The sequence below is a fragment of the Leopardus geoffroyi genome, chromosome A1 (genome assembly GCF_018350155.1).
Source record: "Leopardus geoffroyi isolate Oge1 chromosome A1, O.geoffroyi_Oge1_pat1.0, whole genome shotgun sequence".
In the NCBI taxonomy this organism is placed as follows: Eukaryota; Metazoa; Chordata; class Mammalia; order Carnivora; family Felidae; genus Leopardus; species Leopardus geoffroyi.
Window position 1 is genome coordinate 11,672,243 of NC_059326.1, and position 27,922 is coordinate 11,700,164.

General features: G+C 37.8%; 1 protein-coding gene across 4 annotated transcripts in view; it reads right to left on the reverse strand.

Moving 5' to 3' along the window:
* LOC123595736 (NEDD4-binding protein 2-like 2) overlaps window positions 1–12,426 on the reverse strand; it is a 74,684-nt gene extending 62,258 nt beyond the window's left edge. For all 4 annotated transcript variants that reach the window (XM_045473449.1, XM_045473458.1, XM_045473467.1 and 1 more), the window contains exons 1-3: window positions 12,231–12,426; window positions 9,671–10,929; window positions 5–129 (exon numbers count right to left, since the gene is read on the reverse strand). In XM_045473449.1, coding sequence (XP_045329405.1) covers window positions 5–129; window positions 9,671–10,929 — 1,384 coding nt within the window. In that variant the 5' untranslated portion in view covers window positions 12,231–12,426. The remainder of the gene's footprint in view (window positions 1–4; window positions 130–9,670; window positions 10,930–12,230) is intronic.
* Between the last annotated feature and the right edge of the window lie 15,496 nt (window positions 12,427–27,922).

The following is a 27,922-nucleotide window of genomic DNA, read 5'->3' on the forward strand; positions in this document are numbered from 1 at the left end:
AAACCTCTGTTCTGGTTCCAGTCATGGGCATCACCAAGTTGATTAACATTATACCTGTACCCATCTTGATGGTGAAAATAGTCATCAGTGCTGAACACAATGCCATCACGACTCTGACCAAGCAGAATTCTGTTAATAAAAGAAATCATAAGGTGCCATTTATAAAATTTATAACCATCAAAAATAAGCCACACAGGAATGAATCTCTGGTACTTACCTGTAAATATATAGCAAACATAATAGCACGGGAGCAGATTTCAGATTTCAAACATCACTTCACACTTAAATCTATACAATTACAACCAGTAACGTTTGTAGGTGGCATTTGTATCACCACTTTTAAAAACATTCTTCAACCAATCCCCAAATTATGTTAACTATTATCCATGTTTTAACTTTAGTGTGAACTTGTATTTATAGTTTCTAAAATTGCCTAAATTTAGTGCAATAAGTAACCTAAAAGGCAAATAAGCCTAAGCAATTCATCTGGGGAAAACTTTATTTGACCTAAGATAGCTTTGATAAACTCACTTCCACAAGGCACAAATACATATGACCTAAAAGTGGAAGTCAGAAATAGCTTGAGGCTTAAGGTTGTGAAATAACATGTAATCCTCCAAAGTATAATCAAACTTTAAATCTGCTAAGAGATTAAATTACTAAATGAAGTCAATTACTAAGCACTAAATAAAAAACAAACTCTTCAAATAAGTCAATGATAATCAAACTTTGTTCTCACAATATGATACTACCTTAAATTTCTAGGCACAGTGAGATTAACTAGTGTTCAGATTGTCAGAGAATTCCCCAAACCAGTGACTCATGAATTAAACTGGGGTGGGAGGTGCTGAGAAAAGGTAAAAAACAGTGAATATAATTTGGATCCAACAATAATAGAAGTTTTTTTTGTTGTTGTTTCTCTCCTCCCTCTCAGCCATTAGGCAAGTGGATATCATTTTATAATTTTTTTAGATGGGAAGAGAGTGGAAAGTGGTGGAAGGGATTGAAAATAAGAGTATTGTCATGGGATGATTCAAGAACACATACCTCCAAATCAAAGGAACAGGAAGGACTCCAACTATTAAGACAACCCCATCCCTCCTTTCCTCAGCTTATTGTAAACCTGTAAATAGGCATACCTCAGAGATATTGCAGGTTCAGTTCTACACCACAATAAAGGGAGTCAAATGAATTTTTTGGTTTCCCAGGGCATATAAAAATTATTACTAAAAAAACAATACATATATATACATATATGTACACATATATACCTTAATTCAAAAATATTTTATTGCTAAAAAATGCTAACCATCATCTGAGCTTTCAGTGAGTTGTAATCTTTTTTGCTGGTGGAGGGTCTTGCCTCAATCTTGATAGCTGCTACTGATCAGGATGGTGGTGGCTGAAGGCTGAGTGGCTGTGGCAATTCTCTAAAACTGGACAATTTTGTATTGTATCGACTCTTCCTTTTGTAAACAATTTCTCTGTAACGTCTCTGTAAACAATTTCTCTGTTTGATAGCATTTTACTCACAACAGAACTTCTGTGAAAATCAGATTTAACCCACTCAAAACCTGCCACTGCTTTAACAATTAAGTTTATGGAATATTCTAAATCTTTTGTTGTTATTTCAACAATGTTCACAGCATCTTCACTAATGGACTTCATCTTAACAAACCACTTTCTTTGCTGTCCATAATAAGAAACAACTCATCTGTTAAAGTTTTATCATGAGATTGCAGCAATTCAATTACATCTTCAGGCTCCACTTCTAATTCTACTGCTCTTGCTCTTTCTACCACATCTGCAGTTGACTTCTCCACTGAAGTTTTAAATCCATCAAAGTTATCCATGAGGGTTGGAATCAACTTCCAAATTCCTCTTCATATAGATAGTTTGACCCCATGAATCATGAATATTCTTAAGGGCATCTAGAATGGTGAATCCTTTCCAGGAGGTTTTCAATTTACTTTCAACTTACTTTGATCAAAGAATCACTATTTTTGGCAACTACAGCCTTACAAGATGTATTTCTTGATAATGAGACTTGAAAGTCAAAATTACTCCTTGATTCACGGGCTGAAGGATGAATGTTGTGGTAGCAGGCATGAAAACAACATTAATCCTGTTCTACATCTCCACCAAAGCTCTTGGGTAACCAGGTATACAGTCAGTGAGCAGTAATAATTTCAAAAGAATCTTTTTTTCTGAGCCATAGATCTCAACAGTGGGCTTCTAATATTCAGTAAACCATGTTGTAAACAAACATGCTGTCATCCATGCTGTCTGCTCAGGCAGAGTGCATTTAGCATAATTTTTAAGGGCTCTAGGATTTTGAGAATAGTAAATGACTATTGCCTGCAACCCAGTCACCAGCTGTGTTAGCCCTTAACAAGAAAGAGTCGGCCTGTCTTTTGAAGCTAAGGCACTGACTTCTCCTCTCTAGCTATGAAAATCCTAGATGGCAACTTATTCCAGTAAAAGAATGTTTGTCTACACTGAAAATCTGTCATTTAGTGTAGCCACCCACCTTCATTAATTATCTTAGCTAGATTTTCATTAATTAGCTACATCTTGCTTCAGCTTCTACACCAGCACTTCCACTTCACCTTGTACTTTTATGTTATGGAGAGAGCTTCTTAAATTTCATGAACCAACCTCTGCTAGCTTCACACTTTTGTGTAGCTTCCTCACCTCTCTTAGCCTTCACAGAACTGCAGAGTGAGGACTCTGGATTAGGTTTTGGCTTAAGAGAATGTTGTGGCTGGTTGGATCTATTATCCACACTACTCCAACTTTCTCCATACTAGCAAGGCTATTTTGCTTTATCATCATTTGTGTGCTCAGTGGAGTAGCACTTTTAATTTCCTTCAAGAACCTTTCCTTTGCAGTCACAATTTGGCTGCCTGTTTGACTCAAGAGGCCTGGCTTTTGGCCCATCTTGACTTTTGGCATGCCTTCCTCACTAAGCATAATCACTTCCAGCTTATGATTTTAAGTAAGATGTGCAACTCTCCCTTTTAGAACACTTAGAGACCACTGTAGGGTAACTCACTGGCCTAATTTCAATATTGTTGTGTCTCAGGGAATAAGTAGGCCTGAAAATAGGGAAAGAGATGGGGGAACAGCAGGCTGGTGGAGCAGTCAGAATACAATGTTTATCAATTAAGTTTCCTATCTTATATGGGCACAGTTCGTGGCACCCCAAAACAATTATAATAGTAACATATGAGTTGCCTGGGTGGCTCAGTCAATTAAGCATCTGACTTCGGCTCAGGTCATGATCTCACGGCTCATGAGCCGGAGCCCTGCATCTGGTTTTGTGCTGACAGCTCAGAGCCTGGAGCCTGCTTCCGAGTCTGTCTCTCCCTCTCTCACTCTGCCCCTCCCCCACTCACACTCTGTGTCTCTCTCTCTCCTTCAAAATTAAACATAAACAAAATTTTTTAGTAGTAACATCAAAGATGACTAATCACAGATTACCATAACAAATATACTAAAAATAAAAAAGTTTGAAATATTCTTAGAACTGCTAAGTGACATAAGGACATTCAGTGAACAAATGGTTTTGGAAGAATGGAGCGACAGACTTTCTTGACACAGGGTTACTGCAAACCTTTAATTTGTAAAAAGTGCAGTATCTATGAAGCACAATAAAACAAGGTATGCTTGTACATTTTATAATAAAAATAAAAGTGCAGATATAAAAATAAAAAAATTTAAACACGCATTTCCAATTATAGAAATTATAGTTCGAATTACTTCAAACAAAGCAAATGAAATTAAATGGTTAGTTATTTGCGAGGCTGGAGTTGGATTTCTTTTTTAAGTCACCACGATTTTTCCAAAATATACTATCTAATATAATTGGCATCTTATTTGTTTATACAGACAACCCAGAATATAAAAATGCTACAATATTAGCATTCCAAACCAAAGCTCAATCATCTAAAAATAATTTTGACCATAATCAGCCTTATCATATCAAATTATTTTCAACAGTATCAGAAAAATGATACCACCTTTCTTAGACATCCTGTTTCATTTTTTTCCATTCTTTTATTAGCACTGATTTTTCAGATATTAATAATACCATACTACAAACGTATAATAGCTTTTGTCAACATTTATTTATTTTTGGGACAGAGAGAGACAGAGCATGAACGGGGGAGGGGCAGAGAGAGAGGGAGACACAGAATCAGAAACAGGCTCCAGGCTCTGAGCCATCAGCCCAGAGCCAGACGCGGGGCTCGAACTCACGGACCGCGAGATCGTGACCTGGCTGAAGTCGGACGCCTAACCGGCTGCGCCACCCAGGCGCCCCGTATAATAGCTTTTGTACCCAAGAAATGTTTTAACCACAAAAAAAGGTAGGTGGTGGGGTGTGGAGAGGGGAGGAGATAGCAAATCAACTTACACCATTAAACCAAGTAAACATCAAACATGAATAAACCTCTATGAAGAACATCTTAAATATATAAATCATAATTACAGCAAATAATTTTAGCTTGGAGAGAGACTTTTTCCTCCCAGACTGTTCATGCAGCTTTTAAAAATTCCCTGAATTACCTCAAACTGTGAAGCTTTATTTTGGGGATTTATATAAAAAATTACCTATAATCTATTTGGATATATGTGATGCCATATCAACCATCTGAACCAAAAATAAGTTACTTAAAAATATTAACATTTTCAAAATTCTTATGGTCAGATTCTATTAGAACTTTCACACATTAAGTAAGGTGTTAAAATGAATCCTCCAAATGTCAAAACTTAGAACTCTGAAAAATCAAGTATCTAATAAAAAAAATCAGGTATGAACTCACTGGCTACTTGATTTGTATTTTCCAGAATATCTATCTTTTTGAAAACTTACTATATGACAAGCATTTTATGTATATCTATGACCCCATTTAACTCTCCTGACAACTTTGCCAATTTGATACTAAACAAATCCAGAAAAAAAAATGACTTCAGAAATCAGGCTCCTGGAGTTACATAGCAGTGTCAGAGACAAAACCAATGGCTTACAATGAGGCCTGCTTCCTGGTATTCACCCCCTCCTATAATCCCTTCCCCTTTAGTGTGGGTGGGAGTCAGTGACTACAGCTTCTAACACAATATGGCAAGGTTGATGTAATGTCCCTTCTGAGATTAGATTATAGAAAAAAGTGACTTATGTTTTAGGCTCAAAGCTGGCTCCCCTTCTCTTATCAGAGCTGTGAATGGAGAGCATCCCAAGGAGAAAAGAACCAAGGGAGGTCTCCAGCCTATAGCCAGCAACTAAATGAAGCCTTCAACCCAACAGCTCACAAGGAACTAAGCCTTGTCAACAACCTCAATAGACATCTTCCAAGCAGATCCACCCCAACCTTCAGATCAGAACAGAACCCTAGCCAACACTTTAATCAACAGCATTGTTAAAGACCTTGGACCCAGAGGCACCCAGACAACTGCACCCAGACTCCTGTCCTTCAGAAACTGTGAGATGATAAATGTTTGTTGCTTTAACTGTTTTTAATAAGGTAATTTGTTACACAGCCACAGATAACTAGCAGTCTGTGCTTATGATTCTTCACTTAAGTAAGGAACAAGTGAATCCCGTTCCTTAACTGTTTTGGGAACCCTAATGGCCTATTATGAGTTAATTTTCATAATTTATTTTTAAATTTTCTAATAACTATACATTATTTTCTCTAATAATCCATGTGCATTTACGACCAGAAGTGATTTTTCCAAAAAAAATCTGAGAACTGACATTTCATGAATGCTTTATCTCCTGCATTCCCTTATCCCTGCAGGGTGGCCCTGTATACCCTTATCCCCAAACCACTTCACTGGGGCACTTCACTCTCTAAACACTCTTTCAGTTAAGAATAGTATCTACTAGGGGCACCTGGGTAGCTCAGTCAGTTAGGTGTCCGACTTCGCTCAGGTCATGATCTCACGGTTTGTGAGTTCAAGCCCCGCGTGGGGCTCTGTGCTGACAGCTCAGAGCCTGGAGCCTGCTTCGGATTCTGTGTCTCCTCTCTCTGCCCTGCTCACGTGCTCTCTCTCTCTCTCCCAAAAATAAACATCAAAAAAATTTTTTTTCTTTTAAAAAAACAGATACCTACATAAGGAAAGGTCAATCTTTTCCTCTGGAATTTAAACTGAGATCTCCTCCAAAAGCAGGGAGGAAGAAAAAAAAAAGCTCTTCCCATTTCTCTTTAAACTGCAATTTCTTGGGGCACCTGGGTGGCTCACCTGGTTAAGCTTAATCGTGGGACTTTTGATTTCATCTCAGGTAATGATCTCACAGTTCCCATAGGACTGAGTCCTGCATTGGGCTCCATGCTGACAGCAGGGAGCCTGCTAGGGATTCATTCTTTTTCTCTCTCTCTCTCTCTCTCTCTCTCTCTCTCTGCCATTCCCCCACTCACCCACACTCTCTCTCTCTCAAAATAAATTAAAAAACTTAAAAAAAAAAAAAAACCCTACAATTCCTTATGGCTGCTATAACAAATTACCACAAACTTGGTGGCTTAAAACAGCATGTATTATATTATAGTTCTGAAGGTCAAAAGCCTGAATTCAGCTCCACTGTGCTAAAATCAAAATGTGGGTAGGCTGGCATTCCTCCTGGAGACTCCTTAGGAGAATCCGTATCCTCGCCAAATTTTCCAGCTTCTAAAGGCCACCTCCATATGGTCCCTTCCTCCATCTTCAAAACCAGCAGTGTAACATCTTTCCTCCTCTCTGAAAGTGCTTCAGTATTTATCTCTTATCAACTCCCAACATTTTGCTAATATAATAATGAAATTAGTTGCCCATTTCTGAAAATACATTCGCTGTCGTTAGCGAAACCAGTAGAGTAGAAGAAATGCATATTACCTAAAATATCTTAGGTTCAACTTTCCTCCCTTGTATGAACAGGGTCTATAGTCCACACCCCTAGGAATGACACCCAAAGCTTGATCCCTAAATGGTCCTGTGTCCAATCCCTGACTCCAGAGGATTCTGTTTGGCTGATGGCAATTACAATGGTAACAAATTCCACATCTAGAAATTGTTGAATTCTGCCTGAAATAAACCTTTAATCAAAGCACCAAAAGTTTTCCTAAAAGGACAAAGAGCTAGCACTTCCACATACCTACAAAGGGGTATGAACTGTTTTGCACTAGCTTATTCATAAATATTTAAACTCTGTAATTGTGTTAGAACTTAATCTAAAACTTATTTCATTAAAATCTGTTAGCAAAGTTGTTGGGTAAACAATTAGGTAAAAAATTTGGTAAAGAAATACTACATGAGTTCAGAAGGATAACTGAGGGCTGAGATGACAAACCAAAACCTCAAAAGGCAGAGGCATTCGAAAGAACCTTTGAATAAATACTGACAACAATGAATGGACAGGTATTCTGTCTCCTGCTATAGAGGGCAGGTGCTAATACAACTACAGAAGGACATGAAGATGGGAGAGGTGGGCAAGGACTAAATGAAGGAAGAAGAGGACTTGAATACCTTTCTTTCTTCAAAGCCCATTTTGGGGGCACCTAGGTGGCTCAGTCGGTTAAGCATCTGACTTCAGCTCTGGTCATTATCTTGTGGTTCAGTGCATGAGTTCAAGTCCCGCACTGGGCTCTCTGCTGTCAGCACAGAGCCCTCTTTGGATCCTCTGTCCCCTTTTCTCTCTGCCCCTCTCCCACTCACTCACTCTGTCTCTCTCTCAAAAATAAATAAAAACATTAAAAAAAAAAAAAAAAGTGGTGACCTAGGGGCTCCTGGGTGTCTCAGTCGGTTAAGTGTCCCATTCAGCTCAGGTCATGATCTCGCAGTTTGTGAGTTCAAACCCCCCGCATCGGGCCCGGTGCTGACAGCTCAGAGCCCCTCCCCTGCTTCTGATTCTGTGTCTCCCTCTCTCTCTCTGCCCCTCCCCTGCTTGTGCTCTCTCTCTCTCAAAATAAATAAAAACATTAAATTAAAAAAATTAAAAGAAAATAAGTAAATAAACACACATTTATAAAAAAAAAAAAAAAAAAGGGTGGTGACCTAAACAGATATGCTTGCTTCTTTTAAACAAGCTTTTTAAAGTCAGGAGTCAGGTATCGGGCCCTGCATGCAATAGATATTAAAGTGAAGGAGCAGAGAAGAAACACGCTATCATTTATATCCATAGTTTGATCTTGTCCCAGGTTTTGTAACTTCTCCCAAGCCCTTTAACCTGAACCTATTCTCTTAAGCCTCTGCTCCTTCTATGAAATGAAAATAACACAACCAATCTTACAAGATTTTTATATGTGAAAGTACTCTGTAAATTGTAAATCATGATACAAATGGTAGTTACTACTATAACATCCACTCCTACACACCTAATTCCTCAAATACGCATATTATATATAATCACCTCTATCATTTCCAACTATAATTATTCCTCCTTGAAATTCTATCACATACCTTATTCACCTTCGGTTTCAACATACTCCAATGTTATCTCAAATCTCATCTTTCCTTCTTAAATTTATTCTATACCCACGCATAGTCAGGTGACCCTAGCTAGGAGATCCCTTCATACAATTTCCAAATTGCAACTGTTTCTTTCTTCTGGTCTTATATTCTAAACCTAGGAGACTGCCCATGTTCGTGAGACTTCACCCTTAATTTCTGTACTTTCTAAAGAGTTGAAATCTCATCTTCTCTACAAAATCTTCATTAAAATAAAAGGAATCAAAATGCAAAGACCTAAATTTAAATTCATTTACAAAGATCACAGCTTACGATCTAGCTTAAAATAAATGTCTGTACCATAAGTTTAATCTTTAATTTCTTGCTTCTGAAGAAACTTCTATTCAGACTGTTTTGCAAGAAAATACAAAACATTTATATAATGGTTCTTTGGACTTCTTTATCCTCACCACCAAGACATCAAGTTTTCTTTTTCTCCTTACCTAGCATACATCTTGAATCATCCTACAAAAACTGCAAAGAATTTGTATTGTTTTTGTGTTATTTTTCACAACTGCTTTCATTTCACAAATGAAATCAAATGCATCAATATTCTTTTCTTAAAAATGTAAACAAAAACAAGAATTTGAAACATTTTGTCATTCAATAATATATCACCAGCTATAACTCCATTTTACTCAGGTACTGCTCACCTCAGACTCCTTAAACGTAAAGAAATCAAAAGTTTCCCTCTGTCAATCAACGATATGAACGCAGCACAGTGCTTAAAACACTCCCACACCTTCTTTCCTTGGATTATCTCATTTACTTCTCACAATTATTTCAGGAAAATAAGTATTACTCATTCTATTAACAAATAGCAAAACTTGTCCAAGGCCATAAAGTTTGAAAAAACGAAATCAAAAGCCTGAGTCCAGCTCTTCTTGAATCTGACTTAAAAAGGGAAGGCTAATACAGTTCTCAAATAGCATTTACTTACATCACTGTCATAATTATACAATGGTGTATCTATTTTTAAAACCCTCAGCAGAATCTTTACATGCCAATTCTCCTTTACTCCATCAGGAAACATCCTTTTAAATATTTACACCATCAGATACCATTCTCAAGTGTAACAAATTAAAATTTTTCTGCTAGAAACATGAAAGCATTTGTTGATTACAACTATCATCTATGATTTTTAAGTAATGAATTACCAAGTATTTACTTGGTATCCTTTACTCACCGAGACAACGTTGTTTTCCCAGAACCAGGCAACCCTCTTAAAAGAATAAGTAGTTTCTGCAATTTATTTAACTTTTCCTCTTGAAACTGCTGGTTCATAAGCCTGTGTGTTCCATGATGGTTGTCCATAGAAGTATCTTTCCAACATCCTTCACTGGTTTCATAGAAACCATTATTCACATATCCATCTTGCACATTGTAGCCATTTGTAGAGGAATGATCTCTACTGGTGTTCTCACTACAATCAATATAGTCATTGTTCTGATCAAAAGTCAAACAGTTCCAGTTAACGTGACAACCATTTACATAATACCCATTTTGAAACTGAGAACCATCTTGGGCATGGAAAATATTTGATGGTGGATTTGGTGGAGCATCGAATCTTTGAATATTTAAATGATAGTTAAAATTGGGAAGAGGAGGACCAGGGGGTACTATAAAAGAATGTACTGACTGCCATTCAGGCCTGAAGGAAGTAAACGAATCATCACAAAATGCAGGTATTACTTGTCCATTACAAGGATATTTGCCTGGCTCGTTTCCCACGTGCTGTGGATAACCACAATGTGACTGAAGAACATTACTAAGATCTCTTTTCTTTCCTTCTTCAGATTTTAACAGACCATTATTATGGCCCTGATGACAGGCAGTAACTTGTTCCTCAGAGGGTTCAGGTTCTTTACAACTTCCTTCCAAATCATCTTTTTCATTTTCAAGCTCTTCAATTTCTTTGTAAAACTGGAATAATTCATTGTCAAGCTCTGATTCTTTGGAGTTAAATTTCTGTTTCGTTTCTTGTCCTTTGTCAGCTATAACATTGATAGTGCCTGACTGATTCCTCCCTTCATTACATTTCCTCTTCTCAGGTGGTTTGTAAATGGGTCCTATAAATGCTTTACTTGTGCTATATATCTCATCATCTGTGGATACCAATGGAGGACCTGTATCCTGTAAAATCTGTGCATCAATGGATTCGATAACATCTGGTCTATTATTACCAGGCACCTCATCACGCACAGGTTTCGGGGAGTCTGTAGCTTTGATTTTGTCCTCCTGAGGATAACTATGTCCTCTGACATCAACAACGGTCACAGGAACCCAATCATTCCCAGTTTTCTCTTGGATTCTGTGAAAATCAGCACTACTATGGTGGGAAAAAACATAAGCCTCTTCAGTTGACTTCAATTTTTTATAGCATGGTTCACTTGTTAGTTCTTCACCATGATCCAAGGATTTTGCTTCAATTTCACCATAAGGCATCTGGGGAACAAATAAATCACATAATTATTAGCTAATATTTTAAAAATCTAAAAAGTTTTTCAGAAACACGAAAACAGAGAAGACATTTGAATGTGTGATATACACAATTAATGGTAACATTTTCCCAAAATATAAAACTTACAAAGTTGTAATTTTATAACTACTTACTATTTAAGTATTGTTATAATGATTGGGGGGGGGGGGGGTGAGTCTCACTGAAGGTAAGTCAGTTATCTTTTTTAAAAAAAAGGAATATCTCACCTTTAATGGAAATGATGCATTTCTGAACTTAAAGAACTTAAGTTTGGAAAATTAAATCAGTAATATATATTTGATGATATACACAATTGTGTACTAAGATGGAGAGTAAATCTGCCAGCCAAACTGACACATTTCCAAAATGGTGTGATAAATGGCATTTTAAACCCTTACTGTTTAAAATCACTAAATCTTTGGGAGTAAATGGATCCAGCTCTCAAACCTCAGCGTCTCCTTAGCAATCAAATGTTAGGTTACCTGAAATGCCAGACTTTACAGACCCTATTCCTGTTAGTGTAAAAGTGGTTTCCAACCGGCTGTACTGCATTAATTTAAAAGAAAAATAAACAAACAAACAAACAAACTTCAGTTGCACTAAGAGTGACTCAAACATGTCACATTACGTTTAGAAATCTGGCAACTCCCCAAATCAAAGCGCTGATCTTTTCCACATGCTTGGTCAATCTCAAAGATAAATTCTGCTTCCCCTGAAATTACTTAGGGACCCTCAAAAGTGCGATCCCAAAGCCCGTTTTACATACTTCATTCTGCCCTCTCTCTGGTGTTCCTCTAACAGAGAGGAAAAGGGGCAAAAAAGACGAACTAAACGATACAGGTAGGCCTACAGAGACTGAAGATGATACAACTGCAAAGAACGCCGTCCTTTTGGAAACGGCCCCCCTTCCAAGCGCCTCCGGCCATCTCTCCGCTTCTCATTTCCTCATTCGAAATATTTCATAAAAGTCTCAAAGAACAACAAGCGGTTGCATTAACACGGCGTGGCCTATACACAACCTGAGTCCCATGGCCTCCTGACCTCTAAAGAGGGCAGCCCGGGCAAATGTGCGTCAGCCGGGGTCTTTGTCCCAATGGAGGCTGTTCGGGTTGTTAGAAATTCAAGAGATCTCCGAGACTCAAAGGTCCACTCCGGGCTAATCAAAAGGGTCCAGCCAAGAGCAGACGAGAGCCCCCCCCCAAAAAAAAAAAAAGACAAACGTCACCGTCACTACCCCACCCTTACTTAAAATGGGGTGTTTACTCACCTTACACTACAGCTCTGCATTGACTTTTAACTCCCAATAAAATCCTCGTCTAGAAAGACACGAACATCTGAAAAGGTAAAAGCAACACGCAAACACCGCCCCAAAGCAGAGAGGAACTAAACCCCAAGCCCTCAGCATCTGGGCAAGCTGCACCGCCGTACGCAAGATGGCGGCCACCGCGCTGTTACCCCGGCAGGAATTACGGATTTGCGCTCGGCATTGTGGGAACTGAAGTCCAGCGTTCGCACCGGGCCTGGTAGACTCAGCGCTCGGAGACTTGGTCTCCCAGAATTCATTGCGTGAGAGACACACTAGCTGTGACAAACGTAAACCCTAACTAGTTCCCAGATCTGGAGTGGGGAAGTGGTTTAGAACTGTCAACTTGGGCTGAAAACGGCAGTGACCCTACTCTGGGATTCATCCGTAAAGGAAAAGAGAACGTGAGTGCCTGGCATCCCAGATACATAAGCCGCTCTCAGCGCAATGCTTTTGAGACTTTCTAGGAGACCATCAATCAGGCTTTTCAAAGGGGCCTCAACCTTTGTTACCGCCAAGTAGGGTTGCCGGCATTTCTACGAAAAACCACTCAGTAATTTTAAGTTCACGTTCTTCTATCCATGGAGACAATCACTGCAGCAGAGCCTTAAGTGCGTAAGAGAAAATTATTTAGTATCGTAACTATGTTGTGTTTTGAGAAACAAAGGCCAATTACTGAATTGCCCGTTAAAAATCAATTTGTAACAAGCGCTTAGAACAGCACCTGTTGAAAAGTAAGTGCTGTGTGTCTGTTAAATTAGAAATAATTATTTTTTAAATGAACAATTTGGCAATCCTCAGCCAAGAGCCCTTTCTCTCTTTCCGCTCCCACCCCACACTCTCTGGGCCCGCTCCCTTCCCTGTATTCTTTCCTGCCACTACAAGTGAAACTGCTAATGTCTTCGTGTTTAAATAAATCTTTCTGTTGTGATAATGTTTTAATTTATAAATATAATAGTTAAAATCATAGTCTGGAATATTTGCATTTAATTATTTGACAGCTTTATGATCAAAGGGCTTATGCTTATGACCAAAGCAATCCATCCCCTTATAAACAATCTTCCTCAAATACAAATTCCTACGTCGACCTTCGATGTTTCCTCGTAATTAGATTCAAGTTATGCATTCTCTGCGAAAACAACCACTTAAGTGAAGTTGTGTCTGTCTCAGGATGTTGTGTATGGAGGTTCAGGATGTCTGTCTGTCCACCATAAGTTGACATTAGCCTTTATCACCCTATCAAGGTGTTTTCCAGGTTCTCCACTGTGTATCTTACCACTTGCAACTAATAGGCAGTCTATGAAGAGATACTTTGACATCAAGCAAATGTCTTTCTCCGAATCAAACTCTACCTATGATTCAACCTCCACTGAAGATCCTTGCTGCAACTGATCTTTATAATGACGGTTACAAACTGTAGATTTTTTTACCCCTAACTCCTTCAAGTGCTCCACCTTTACTACTGGTGATTCTGCTTTTTATACAGAAGAGCTCTCCTTGTTTACGATCAGCATGAATTTATGCATTCCTTTTTGTTCAAGAAGTAATAATCCATTGCTGTCTTTTACTTAATTAGCTGGTTAGTTATATTAGATAATTTTTAGGGCAGTTCTGGATTCTTAGAAAAACTGAGTATATATAGTACAAAGTTCCCATGTACTGCACCCTCCCAACCACACACACACACACACACACACACACACACACACACACACACAGTTTCCACTATTATTAACCTCTTATATTACTATTATACATTGTTATAATTAGTGAATCAATATTGATACATTAACATTAATTACAGTCCATAGTTATTTAGATTTCTTTAGTTTTTACCTAATTCCCTTTCCTTTGCACAATCCCTTCCAAGACACCACATTACGTGCAGTTGGCATTTCTCCTTAGGCTCCTCTTGGCCGTGTGTCAGTTTCTCAGACTCTATTTGTTTTTGGTGACCTTGACAATTTTGAGGAAAACTGGTCAGGTATCTTGTAGGATGCCCTTCTGCTGGAATTTATCTGATGTTTTTCTCATGATTAGACTAGGGCATGGGGTTTTGAGGTAAAGTGTCACTTTCATCACATCATAACAGGGGTAATACTGCAAACATAATTTATGATCGTGTATGTTAAACTTGATCACTGCCTAAAGCAGCATTTACACATCTCTCTACAGTAAAATTAGTCTTTTTCCCCCTTTCCATAGTGTACTCCTTGGAAGTCACTGTGCACAATGCACATTTCTGGTTGTTAACCTCCCTTTCCATTAGTGTATTTACATATTTTATTTGAACTTCTGCATGGGATATTGTTCTCTTCTTCCCCATCCTTATTTGTTTTGATGCTCAAAGCATCAGATTTGGCTAGCTTCACCTGGATCCCTTTGACCTGCATGTTGAGCACTTCCTTACTTTTGTGGCACAATAATTTTCCAGGCTTGTTTTGTACATTTGTTACTCCTACCCTGGAGTCAACAAATTCTCCAAAGCCTTGTTTTCTTTTGTGTTTTTTTACTGGAAAATGGCATTTAGAAGCTAAGACCTTAGAACTAAGTGTGCTTATTGATACTGGGGTATTACTGCTTTTAGGCCCTCTCAGTAGGCAGAAGTGAGGAAGAAGGGAATAGATATATATTTTTTTTTCACTTAAGAAATCATGAATATTGATACTTATAATCCAATCCAATTCCTCAGTATTCCTTGTTGCCTTCCCCATTTCATATTTGTGTCTGCCTTTGTTAACAGTGAGATACTTGTCTTCTAACAGCAACAACACATTTACTTATTACCCTCATCCTATATTGCACATAAAATAGTTTAAAAATTGTTACATTCAGGGGCACCTGGGTGGCTCAGTCAGTGGATGTCTGACTTCGGCTCAGGTCATGATCTCACTCATGGGTTCGAGCCCCACATCAGGCTCTGTGCAGACAGCTCAGAGCCTGGAGTCTGTTTCCAATTCTGTGTCTCCCTCTCTCTCTGCCCTTCCCCTGCTCGTGCTCTGTCTGTCTCTCTCAAAAATAAATAAACATTAAAAAAAATTTTTTTAAAGAATTGTTACATTCATATGATTACAAAAGCAAACCTACTAAATGGGGTTCAAGCCTTGTTTGTAGTTCTACCCTAGATTGAGAGTTGAAAGTAAAAATACTACATGCAAAAATAATTTGGATTAGTTCTCTGCCCTTATGCAATCCTACTTCAGTGGGTAGTCATTTGAAATACACTTGAATTCACTTGCTTCTATTTCTAGTTTTAGTTTGTTTTTTCTTCCATTATTGATCATTTCATTTTACTTTTAGAATATGTAGCATAATATGCTTCCAAAAATCTAACATACAAAACAGTGTAATCAGAGAAATCTCACTCTCTTGTCTTGAACTCTTCTTCCTACTACCCTTTATATGTATACAATTTTATTGTTTTTTGATATATCCTTCCTGTGTTTCTTTTTGTAAAAATAAGTGGATAAATGTGTGTTTTCTTTCTTACTCCAAAGTGAATGTACCATATATGCTGTTTTGCATTTTGCTTTTTTTCAGTTAATAATATCTTCTGGAGATCACTTTGCATCAATTTATAGAGATCATCTTCATTCCTTTTTTTTTTTTTTTTTTTTTTTTTTTTTTTTTTTTTACAGCTGCAATACTCCATTGTGTAATTATACTACAGTTATTCACTTAAAATCTGATGCTTGGATATTTAGGTAGTATCCAACATTTTGTAACTACGAATAATGCTGCAATACTAACCCTGTGTTTTTATATTTTAAGAGGACTATCTTTATTTGTTTTTTTTTTTTAATGTTTATTTGTTTTTGAGAGAGAGACAGACAGAACATGAGTGGGGGAGGGGCAGAGAGAGAGGGAGACACAGAATCCAAAGCAGGCTCCTGGCTCTGAGCTGTCAGCACAGAGCCCGATGTGGGGCTCAAACTCATAAACCGTGAAATCGTGACCTGAGTTGAAGTCAGACGCTTAACTAACTGAGCCACCCAGGAGCCCCTAAGAGGACTATCTTTAGAGTAAGTTCCCAAAAGTGGGATTGCTGGATCAGAAGGTAATTCCATATGTACTGCATATTGGCAAATTTTCTTCCATAGAGATTATATCATTTTGCATGCCCACCAGCAATTTATGAAAATGCCAATTTACCTGAACTTTTGCCGACATAATGAGTGAGAAATTGTATGTCAGTATAGTTTTAATTTACATTTACATTACTTATTGTAAGTTAGGGAGATTTTTATGTCTTTTCTGTGGATTGTTTACCTTTGGCACATGTTTTATTTGATTTTTTAAGTCTTTTTAAACTCAATTTAAAATAGTTAGGGATATTGGCCTTTTATATGGCATATTTCTTGCAACAGTTTCTTCGAATTTATGTGTCTATTCGTATGTGCTTTGGGTTTTTTTTCCCCCTCATGTAAAAATTTTTATTTTTTTGGCAAAACTCATTCCTTTATTGCATCTGGACTTTAAGTCATCTGGACTTAAAGAGAGCCTTTACAAACATGCAGGGTAATAGGAATTGTTTTATGCCTTCTGCTAGATCTCCAATCCACTTGGAGTTTATACTTACATATGGTATAGGAAATGAGTTTCTAATTTTCCCAAACATGATTTATTAAACAGTCCATCTTTGCCTCAGCAGTTTGAGATACCACTTTTTATCATATATTAAATGTCCACATAAGCCTGAATTTTCTATTTTATTCAAGTAGTCTTTCTGTCTACTCATGTACTAGTACTACACTTTTAATTGTATCGTGTAGGGCTTATCCACCCCACTCCCCAATAGCTCTTACTTTTTAGAAATTTCCTAGCTATTCTGAAATAGTTCTGAGAAAAAGGTCTTTGGCACTTTTTAAGTTGGGATTGTACTTTATTCATAAATCAGCTTAAAGAAGAACTCACGGTTAGTGAGTTCGAGCCCCGCGTCGAGCTCTGTGCTGACAGCTCAGAGCCTGGAGTCTACTTTGGATTCTGTGTCTCCCTCTCTCTCTGCCTCTCACCTGCTCCCACTGTCTCTCTCTCTTTCTCTCAAAAATAAATATTAAAAAAATTTAATTATTATATCTCTAATTGATTTCTCTTGTCTAATTATATTAGCTCATACTTCTAGCACAATATAGTAATGGAGATAGTGATCATCTTTGCTTTGTTCCTGACTTAAGTGTAACCATCTTTAATGTTTCTTCATTAAATTATAGAAAGTATTTGGAAATATCCATCCATTTCTATTTTCTCGGGAGTTTTAGGAATGAGTGTTGAATTTAGATAGTGTTTTTCAACAACTAGACATACTCATATGGTGAATTAAATTAATATTTCCTAATACTAAACCATACTTTCATACTTGATATAAGTCCTACTTGGTCACAATACACTGTTTTCTTAATGTAGTACTAGAAATTATTCACTAAATTTTCTCTAGGATTTTTGCACTGGTATTTTTAAGGGATGTGGGTTTGCAATTTTTGGGGTCTTTTCATAATCAGGTTTAGGTATCAGAGACTAGTCACTGATGGAAAAATTAGAAACAAAATAGTTGGGATGCCTGGCTGGCTCAGTCAGTAGAGCATTCAACTTTTTTTTTTTTTTAATTTTGTTTTTTTGTTAATGTTTTTATTTATTTTTGAGACAGAGAGAGGCAGAGCATGAGCAGGGGAGGGGCAGAGAGAGAGGGAGACACAGAATCAGAAGCAGGCTCCAGGCTCTGAGCTGTCAGCCCAGAGCCCGACGCGGGGCTCGAACTCACAGACTGTGAGATCATGACCTGAGCCGAAGCCGGACGCTCAACCGACTGAGCCACCCAGGCGCCCCTAGAGCATTCAACTCTTGATCTCAGGGTCATGAGTTTGAGTTCCATATTGGGTGTGGAATCTATTAAAAAAAAACAAAAACAAAATAGTTAAGAGTTCCACTGGGAAAGTCCCCTTTGATCTTCTTTCTCTGAACATCTTTAATAAGCTTTATTTTTTCTTGTCTTCACATTCTTTGTTCTTGTGGGCCTTCAACTTTCTAATATTCTTGTGAATAAGGACTACCCGTGGTATGCACCATCTTTGAACTTTTGTATATAGCAATAAAAAACATCTTACCCACTAGAATGCTTCCTATGGTATACATTGGTTTAGGACCCTCTTGTTTTCTTCCTCCTTTAAGTAATTCTTGTTTGCAAAATGAGAGTTTACTTTGGAGCCATTTTTGTTTGTTTGTTTGTTTGTTTGGTCACATATATAGTGCTTATTGTGTTTAGCCTTTCCATCCCTAGCTGTTACAAACTCAGAATTGATAGCATCATGCTTTCCTAGTTTCTCATCACATTCTGGTGATATCTGCAGTGGTTCCCTTGGTTGTACCTTTATAATTTTAGGCCCATGACTTAAGCCCATATCATTTCTTCCAGTCGCTGTTCTATCCTGATTGATCTTAAGAATGGACCGTGCCAGTTTGGCCATTCACAATTACTAAGCTCTTTTTCTGCCATAAGTAGCCATCAATATCTAGAGATAGAGGAGGTTGTATGGCTTCTTGCCACAACTTTTCAGGTTGTAAAGAAAGCAAATCCCAGATTAAATTCTGCTACATATACACCCATTTATTAGCAAACGGCTACAAAACAAAGTAACAGCAATTATAAATCTGGTTTGCAAGCTCAGTGAAGTCCTAACTTTGTCCTAAGTGTGTTAACCACAATTTGCATGGAGGTTTCATTGAAACCAACAGCAATAGAGAAAAATTCAGTTACTTTATACATGGCAGGCAATAGGAATCCTCCAAATTGGTGGCTGAACACAAACTTTTTCAAAATAAAACTTCATTCCACTCCAAAACATACCCTGTTAGTGCAAGGGTGATGATTGTTTCTATATTCCAACATACCTATCTTTCTATGTATCTACACATGTATCTTGAACTCACTAATTTTACCAACAAAAATCTGTTTCTAACATCAGATAGGCATTGGTCAGAGGTGACTAGAGCTAAAGTGGATGTAGTAGTCATCTCTGGAACATGGTCTTAAATGGGAGCTAACCATCCCTGAAATATATATTTCTGATTAGGGTACAGACCACCCTTAGGGTATAGATTTCAGCTAACACACACACTTTGATATCATATTGTTTATACTAAAGTACTTAAAAATAAACTACAGGCAACTTATAATAAAATATAAGCCAAGCCTCAGTTCGTTTGGCCTGCCTGTCTGACTTGTATTGCCCTGCTCCCAAAATGACACTAGAAGACATTTTGTAAATAAGAAAATGGGGGTGCCTGGGTGACTCAGTTGGTTGAGCGTCTGACTTCAGCTCAGGTCATGATCTCATGGTTCATGAGTTTGAGCCTGGGTCAGGCTCTGTGCTGACAGCTCAGAGCCTGGAGCCTGTTTCAGATTCTGTGTCCCCCTTTCTCTCTGACCCTCCCCTACTTGTACTCCGTCTCTCTGTCTCTCTCTCAAAAATAAACATTGAAAAAAAGAAACAAAACAATGCTTTTATTTAACTTATTGTGTTCAATGCACTTGTCCCTGAAAGTGACAGTGTGAGTAATCCTAAACAGAGAAGCAAGGGAGAGCATTTTTCCTTAGCAGTGGTTACAGCAAGGAAGGTGGTAACAATACAGGTATAATGAGGCCGCCGCAGGGGGCCAGCTAGCTTCCCAAGTTGGTCCAGGCCTTGGAATACCCACCATTAGATCTTCTAACAAGTATGTTCTCTGGTGATGGGCATTATTACCCCCACTCATCTTTCAGTCTGTATTCACAGAGAGCCAAACTTTACAATTGATATAGCATACCAGACTTCACACAAATAAAATGATGCAAAGAAATGGAAGAATAAGCAATTCTTTTCAATGAACCCTGAGAAAGCTCTTCTTAAAACCATCTTTCTACAAAGCCACATAAATTTTTATCCTATTCATAAAGAAAATCTGCATTTGATAATTTTTGTATCTAGGGGCTCCCGGGTGGCTTAATTGGTTAAGCGTCCCACTACGGCTCAGATCATGATCTAACAGTTCGTGAGTTCAAGCCCCATATGGGGCTCCACACTGACAGTGTGGAGCCTGCTTGGGATTCTCCCTCTCTCCCTCTCTGCCTGCCCCCCTCCATGCTCTCAATTCCTCTCTCTCAAATATAGAAATAAACTGGAAAAAAAAAAAAAGATAATTTCTGTATCTAGAACAGGAAATTTCATGGGATTGGGTAAAAAAAAACTTAGGTAATAAAATATATCATACTTTTATTTCATGGAGTGTAATTAATTCCCACAAATGTTTATGGATCTGGACATGAAGCCTTTATGTTTCTAATCAGGAGTTGCAGAAATAACTTCTTTCTTGGCTGTGTAGTACCAAGGTCATTGGAAATTATACCTTGTAGGCAGTTTTCCAGACAACTAGTCAATATATTTGCTTTTTTTTTTTTTTTAATATACAGCTTCAGTAAAACCATGACTTTCATGGTTTCACTAGTTTTCCATCAGTGATGTGATATATTGATTTTTCCATTATAAATATTTGTAGTTACCGTGCAGTAAAATTTATTTTTAAAAAATAATGACATTTCATTACGTACAGATGATATTTATTATTTTTAGAACCTAGAAATGCAGAAGCTGAATTTATTTTTAACTCGATCATTGTTTAAGACTGCTGAGAGGAGAGTGATTGGGGGATGGTTTATTAAAGTTTTTCCTATTAAAGATTTTCCCCTCTATTTTATTAAAGTGATGCATTGTTATCACAGAAAATGCAGAAATACAAAAAGGATAAAGAAGTTATATTATTTGGTGTTAGCCATAAGTACCAATTCTGACCAGATTAAGCAGAAGGAAGTTTAGGGAAAGATATCAAAGATGTCAGAGAACCCAGGATCAGCTGGGGACCCAGCATGGAAACGGATGAATGGCTGCAAGGGTTTTTAGGAATAGCTCACTAGGAGAACCATGGCAGCAGGAAGTATATCTGCAGAAAAGTCTTGCCAGCACTGCGGTGAACATTGCTTGCCATGAATTTTTGACCATCATACTCTTTTGACATTAGTTCAAAATTCAGAATCTCAGGAGAAACATATGATTATCCAAATCCTAGGACATGTGCCCATACACTGACTGTACCAGAAGAGGGAAAATGGAAGTCTGGCCCCTTCAACTCTCCTTGCAGCTCTTCCTGCCTCCAAGACCATGTACAATGTGGTATTATCTGCTAGGTTGCTGGCTATCCTATTAGGAAGTCTGGGATTGGATACTACACAGCCAAAAAATGACAAAAATCACCTAGAGAAAACATTTTGGTATCTTTCCCTTTAGGCTTTTTAAATGCATTTTTATTCCGTTTACATAACTTGGATCACAGAATCAGAATACAATATTTAAAAATCCTACTTCTTTTAATTACCAACATAGCATGAACACATTTTCCTATTACTAAAATGTTTACAGTCATTGATAATGGTCAAATAATTATCCATAACACATACAATAGTGTACTTAAATATTTTCCTACTGTTGGAAATTGAGATTGTTTCTAAGGGTAAAATATTCTATAATACAAGACAGGGACAGCACACTTGGCTCCTGTAAGGGTCTAAACTTGCCCCACGAGTATTCCCATATCCAAGGAGCATGATGTTAAATGGCAAATAAAAGCCACCAAGATAGGAAAAAAGTTTTGTATCTTTGGACCTTTAATGGTACCTTTTTGCTGTATTTTGAACAAGAGATCTGCATTTTCATTTTACACTGGGACCTACAAATTATTAGCCAGTCCTGACTGAATTCCAAATACTTTGACCCAAATTGGAGCCAAACCTTCCAGATTTCTCTCACTCCTTCCACAACCCCAAACATGCAATTTATTCATCAGCATTCATCCTCCGGTCTATGCTAAAATTGTTACCTCCTCATAAAGACTGTTATACTATGTTTCTTTGTTATTCTCTATCACAGCATGTCCTTTAGTGTTTTTATTGCACAAATTACAATATGTAATTATTTATTTGTTTACTTGTTCATTGTCTCCCCTAATGAAATGTAATCCCCATGAGGAAAATGGCTTGGTCTGTCTTGTTCACTGCTTCATCTCTAGCAACTGGCACATTGCCTGGAACATAACAGATGCTCAATAAATATTTGTTGAATGAGTGAAACATGGGGCATTATCTCATCAGTTACCAAGGAAGTTGACAGGAAGACTAAAAAATGATTTGGGAAGTCACAAGAAATACTACACCTTTAAAAAAAGGCCAAATGACCAGAGAATTGAAAGAAGATAGACTTGATTATGTGAAACAGTGAGCGAGTCAAATCAGGAAATATTTATAAAAGGTCTGCTCTGTTCAAATCATGAGGTCACATGGTATTTCACTCTGGGGTTTTATAATCTAGTCAGGAAGAAGGAAAATTAACATAAAAATAGGAAATAGAAATACAGTGTAGTAGAGCAACATTTTTTAAAAAGTAAACTCTATACTCAATGTGGAGGTTGAACTCATGACCTTGAGTTGCATGCCCTACTGACTGAGCCAGGCACCCCATGGAACAACATCTTTAAATTAATGAAAAAAAAAAAAATGGTCAATTAGAATTCTATACCTAGTGAAACTATATTTCAAAAACAAAGGTAAAATACTTTTCCAGTTATATAAATACTGAACAAATTTATCACTGATGGTGCTGAAACAATTGGATATCCATATTTTTAAAAAAATATCCATATTTTTTAAAAAGGGTAAAATAATTGAGATTTTAAAAAGGGTAAAAGAACTAAGATCTATGATTTCCACCATATACAAAAATAGCACAAAATGTATTACAAGCCTTTAAAAAAATCTCCAAAATATAAAACTTCTCAAAAAAAAAAAAGATTATTTTTTACTTTAGCCAGATTTCTTAGATTCAACATCAAAACCATGGTCCATAAGAGAAAACAACAGAAATTGTTGACAAACAGTAATTGTCATCGAAATTAAGAACTTGTATTCTTTGAAAGGTACTATTAACAGAATAAAAAGATAAGTCATAGACTGGCACAAAATGTTCACAAACCACATATCTGCTAGGGGATGTGTATCCAGAATATAAAGGACTCTCTAGGTGCGCCTGGGTGGCTCACTCAGTTGGGTGACCGACTTTTGATTTCAGCTCAGGTCTTAATCTCACAGTTCATGGGATTGATCCCCGCATCAGGCTCTTCACTGACAGTGTGGCAGGCACCTGCTTGGGATTCTCTCTCTCCCTCTCTCTGCCCCTTGCATGCTTGCATGCTCTTGCTCTCTCTCTCTCTCTCTCTCTCTCAAAATAAATAAATATTCAAAAAAGAATTCTCTAAAACCCAAAATAATAAAACCTAATTTTTTTAAATGGGAAAAATTTGAGTAAACATTTCACCAAAAAGTATAAAGGGATAGCAATTAAGCACACAAAAAGATGCTCAACATCATCAGTCATAAGAAAAGTGAAAATTAAAGCAATTATACACACACACACACACACACACACACACACACACACACACATTTGTTAAAAATGTCCAAAATTTAAGATCGACCATAACAATTTTGGCAAGGCATACAGCATATGGAATTCTCATACATTGCTGGTGGATACAAAATGGCACAACCACTTGGAAAATAGTTTGGTAGTTCCTTCGAAGTTAAATATCCACCATCATATGATCCAACTGTCCCAATCTTAGGTATTTATCCAAGAGAAATGAAAAAATGTTTGTAACAACTCTATCTGTAATAGCCCCAAATTGGAAACAATGTATATTGGAAAATACCCATCAACAAGTTGACAGATTAGTAAATTAACATGCCATACAATGGAAGAATATTCAGCACACACACACAAAAAAGACTATTGATACATATAAAACATGGATGACTCTCAAAATAATATTGTTAAGTGAAAGAAGCCAGGCAAAAAAGAGTACATACAGTACAGTATGATTCCCTTCATCTAGAGTTCTAGAAAATATAAACTGATATATAGTGGCAAAAAGCAAATCAACACTTGCCTAGGAATGATGGGAGGGTGAGATGGGTTAGGAATTGGAGGGTAGTAGGGAAGGACTGAAAAGGGGCCCAAATACCTTTGGGAGTAGTGGATACATTCTTTATCCTGCTTGTGTTGTTAGTTTCATGGATGAGGATGTCAAAACACAAATTGCACACTTCATATATGAGCATTTTATTGTATAGTTTTTTAACTGTATTTAATCAATCTTGTTCGCATTATGTCTTCCAAAAAATTTCTCAAAATGTCTGGTCAGTTGTGGCATCCTCTTGGCTTCCATTTTAAACTAGAAACATTTTAGGGGTGCCTAGATGACTCAGTTGGCTAAGCATCCGATTCTTGATTTTGGCTCAGGTCATGATCTCACAGTTTGTGAGTTTGAACTCCACACCAGGCTCAGTGCTGACCGTGCAGTGCCTGCTTGAGATTCTCTCTCTCCCAATCTCTCTGCCTCTCCCTCACTCTCTCTCACTCTCTCCCAAAATAAATTAATAAACATTTAAAAAATTAAACTAGAAACACTTTAGACCAGCTACACTCTGGTTTTTGTATTCAACTAAGCCATAGATATTCCAACACAGGATACTCTACAGAAACTAAAATCTTTACCAAATGATAAAAAGATAAAGGTTAAACAATTAGAAACCCATTTATAAACATAAGCTTGTATATAATTTAAAAGTGTTGGGCTCCCAGCCCTCTCTCCTATCTCAAATTTTGCTGCTCTCTTGTGCCTCCTGCATCTATATTTACCTTCCCTGGTCCCTTCGGGAAGTGTTTCTGTGCTGCCTTGATGTGTCCCCTCAGTAAGATGTTACCAGTGCCTCTGCTTTGTTTCACTCTAGGGTTCTTGCCCTCATTTACTTTCTCGAAACATGCCAATGCAGCGACCACCATATCCTCCTGAACAAGCATTTTCTTTATTTCCTGTGGTTAGAGGGAAGGGATAGAGGGCTAGGCCACTACACATCATGCAAGGTGATGTGTAATGCCTTATGTGTCATCAGGCAAGGTGTCATGCCTTAGACCTAAAGACAAGGAGGTCTCCTCCTGTTGTCCTCGTGAGGTGGCCTATCCTACATTAGCAAGCTCTTTCAGTTTCAGAAACCTCGCCCTGGTTACCAATTGATTTTGATTCCTCCTCAGATTGGCTAGGTCTCTAAAACTGAAGGAGATGAAAGATAAATTGATTAAAATGGAACTTACAAGAACACTGTCTGAAGGTTCTCAGTGATGAGATAGGGGATATAGCTCAAATGTCATTTCAAGATTGGCTACTCACACATTCAATCTGTCGGTCTCTTGGATATCTCTATCCAACTATGCAACCATACAATTCTGGTTTTTCTGTCTCTGTGATGGTAGTTGGTTGTGGACTGAGTAATAGAACACTACAAACATGGCAACCACAACATGGGCGTGTGTGGATAAGTGAGTGCAATTGTGAACAAATGCCGTGCCTCCCAGATAAAATAAACACAGCAGGATGGTGGAAGGGGGAGATTATTCCCTATTTTTGGATATGCTTAGTTTGAAGAGTGGGTTCTTTTAAAGGACATGCTTCAACTAGTTCTTCCTTAGTGAAAACTCCCTGTATCTTCATTGCTAACCTTGCTGCTGAATGCAGCCAAAAATATCTATTCAATACCACCGTTTGGAGGTTTTCCAGGCAAATCAAAAGCTCCATGTTTGAATTCATCATTACTTATTCCCCGCTACAAGGTCCATTCTTCTTGCAAGTTTTTCTATTTCAATGTAATGATACCACTGTCCAACGAATTCCCCAAGCCCCAAACATAAATGTCTTGACTTTTTCATTTTGCTCACTCTCTACACCTAATCTGTCACCTTCTAAATAGCTTTTAATTCTGTTCCCTCTTCTTTGCTACTATGGCCACACACCTTCATCATTTCTTTCCTGAATTATTGGAATAGCTTCCTAACTAGACCATCTGCTGCTATTTTTTTCCTCTATAGCCCATTCTCCACAAGGTGAAAAGTTATTTTCTAAAAAGTAAATCTGACCAAAAATGTATGGAAGCCTGTACAAGGGACACCTAACTCAGACTTGATGGGTCAGAGGAGCAGCATCTCCATCCAGGTCGCTGAGAAGATTTTATCTCAAGGAGACCGTTGGAATTAGATGATAGTGGCTGTTGACTGCCCTGGCCTTTTAGAGGACTCAAAGCCTTAGGCAAAAATATGAGGCTGTGCTACTTAGCAGAAGCTAGATGGTTAAGGATCTTGTAGTGATTATAAGTGGGACTTTATCCTGAGGGCAGTGAGATGCACTACATCCAGGAAGTCACTTGCTCAGATTTCCATTTCCCAAGATCATGTAGCTGCTAAGTCTGAGTCCAATTGCTAACCAAGCCTTGTCTAGCCTATGTTGTTCTGCCTATGATTGATCTCCAGCACACAAATATCACCACGGTCATCCTTAATATTCTATAGCCATTTACATTCACTCATGCAATATATAGGAAACCCCTCCTGGCCTAACAGTTGAAAATACAAACATAAATGATAGTTATTTTCAAGGAACTCATGGTCTACTAGAAGATACAGACATATAAACAAATTAAAAAAAAAAAACAAACAAAAATACAGGGTAATTAGAGTCAGAATAAAGTTCTAGAATATGGCTAGAGGACTATCCAAATCTACCTGGGTGTCTTGATGGGCTTCTCAGGAAGGGGCAGCTGAGTTGAGTCTTGAAGAGTGTCTAGAGATTTTTCTGGAGGAGAAAGGCACAAGACACTCAAAGTCAAGGAGGCAAGACAGAGAACTTTCCAAATAATTCCATATGGCCAGAGCATACACTGTATATTGTATTAGAAAGATAAGCTGGGGCAAGGGTCACAAAGAGCTCTGTAAAACGTAAAAGGATTTCAGGCTATGACTTGCAGGGAAGGGAAGTGGGGAAATGGCAAAATTAGAATTGCTTTGTAGAGCTTTGTGATGGTTTGGTTGTAATGGGGTTAGGACTGGAAAGAAGAGGCTGCTGCATTGATGACAGTAGGAGGTAAAACCAAACCCAAGTAGGGGTCTTGGGTAAAGTAGATTGTGTACTTGATTTTCCCCCTGGTGCCTAGCCGCTGACTCACTCATCTCTCCTTTGCACTGGCAGTCAATTCATCCCTCTTTTTTCAGCAGCGGGTGGTTAAGCTATTTGTTGACCAAAACTTGGCCTCCTCATCCCACGCATCCCCTCTACTGCAACCATTGTGTTTTTAAAGGAAATGCCTCTTAAATGCTAGCAGTGCCTTCAGCAGCCTGGTGGTGCTCCCAAGTCATAAAAAAGAACTGTAATGTCCCTGCCAAGGAACTGAATGGTGAAGACATGCCACACCAACTTTGAAAGGTTACAAACTCTTGTTCTTTGCCATGTTTATAAAATATGTAAAAAAAAAAAAAAATGATAGCAATATGCCAATCTTAGTTTAAGAGCTTCCTTATAGGACATAAAATTGGTTACCTATAGAGTTTTTAAAACATTTTTTAATGTTTATTTATTTTTGAGAGAGAGAGAGTGCAAGGAGGGGAGGTGCAGAGAGAGAGGGAGACATAGAATCCAAGCAGGCTCCAGGCTATGAGCTGTCAGCACAGAGCCCAACATGGGGCTCAAGCCAT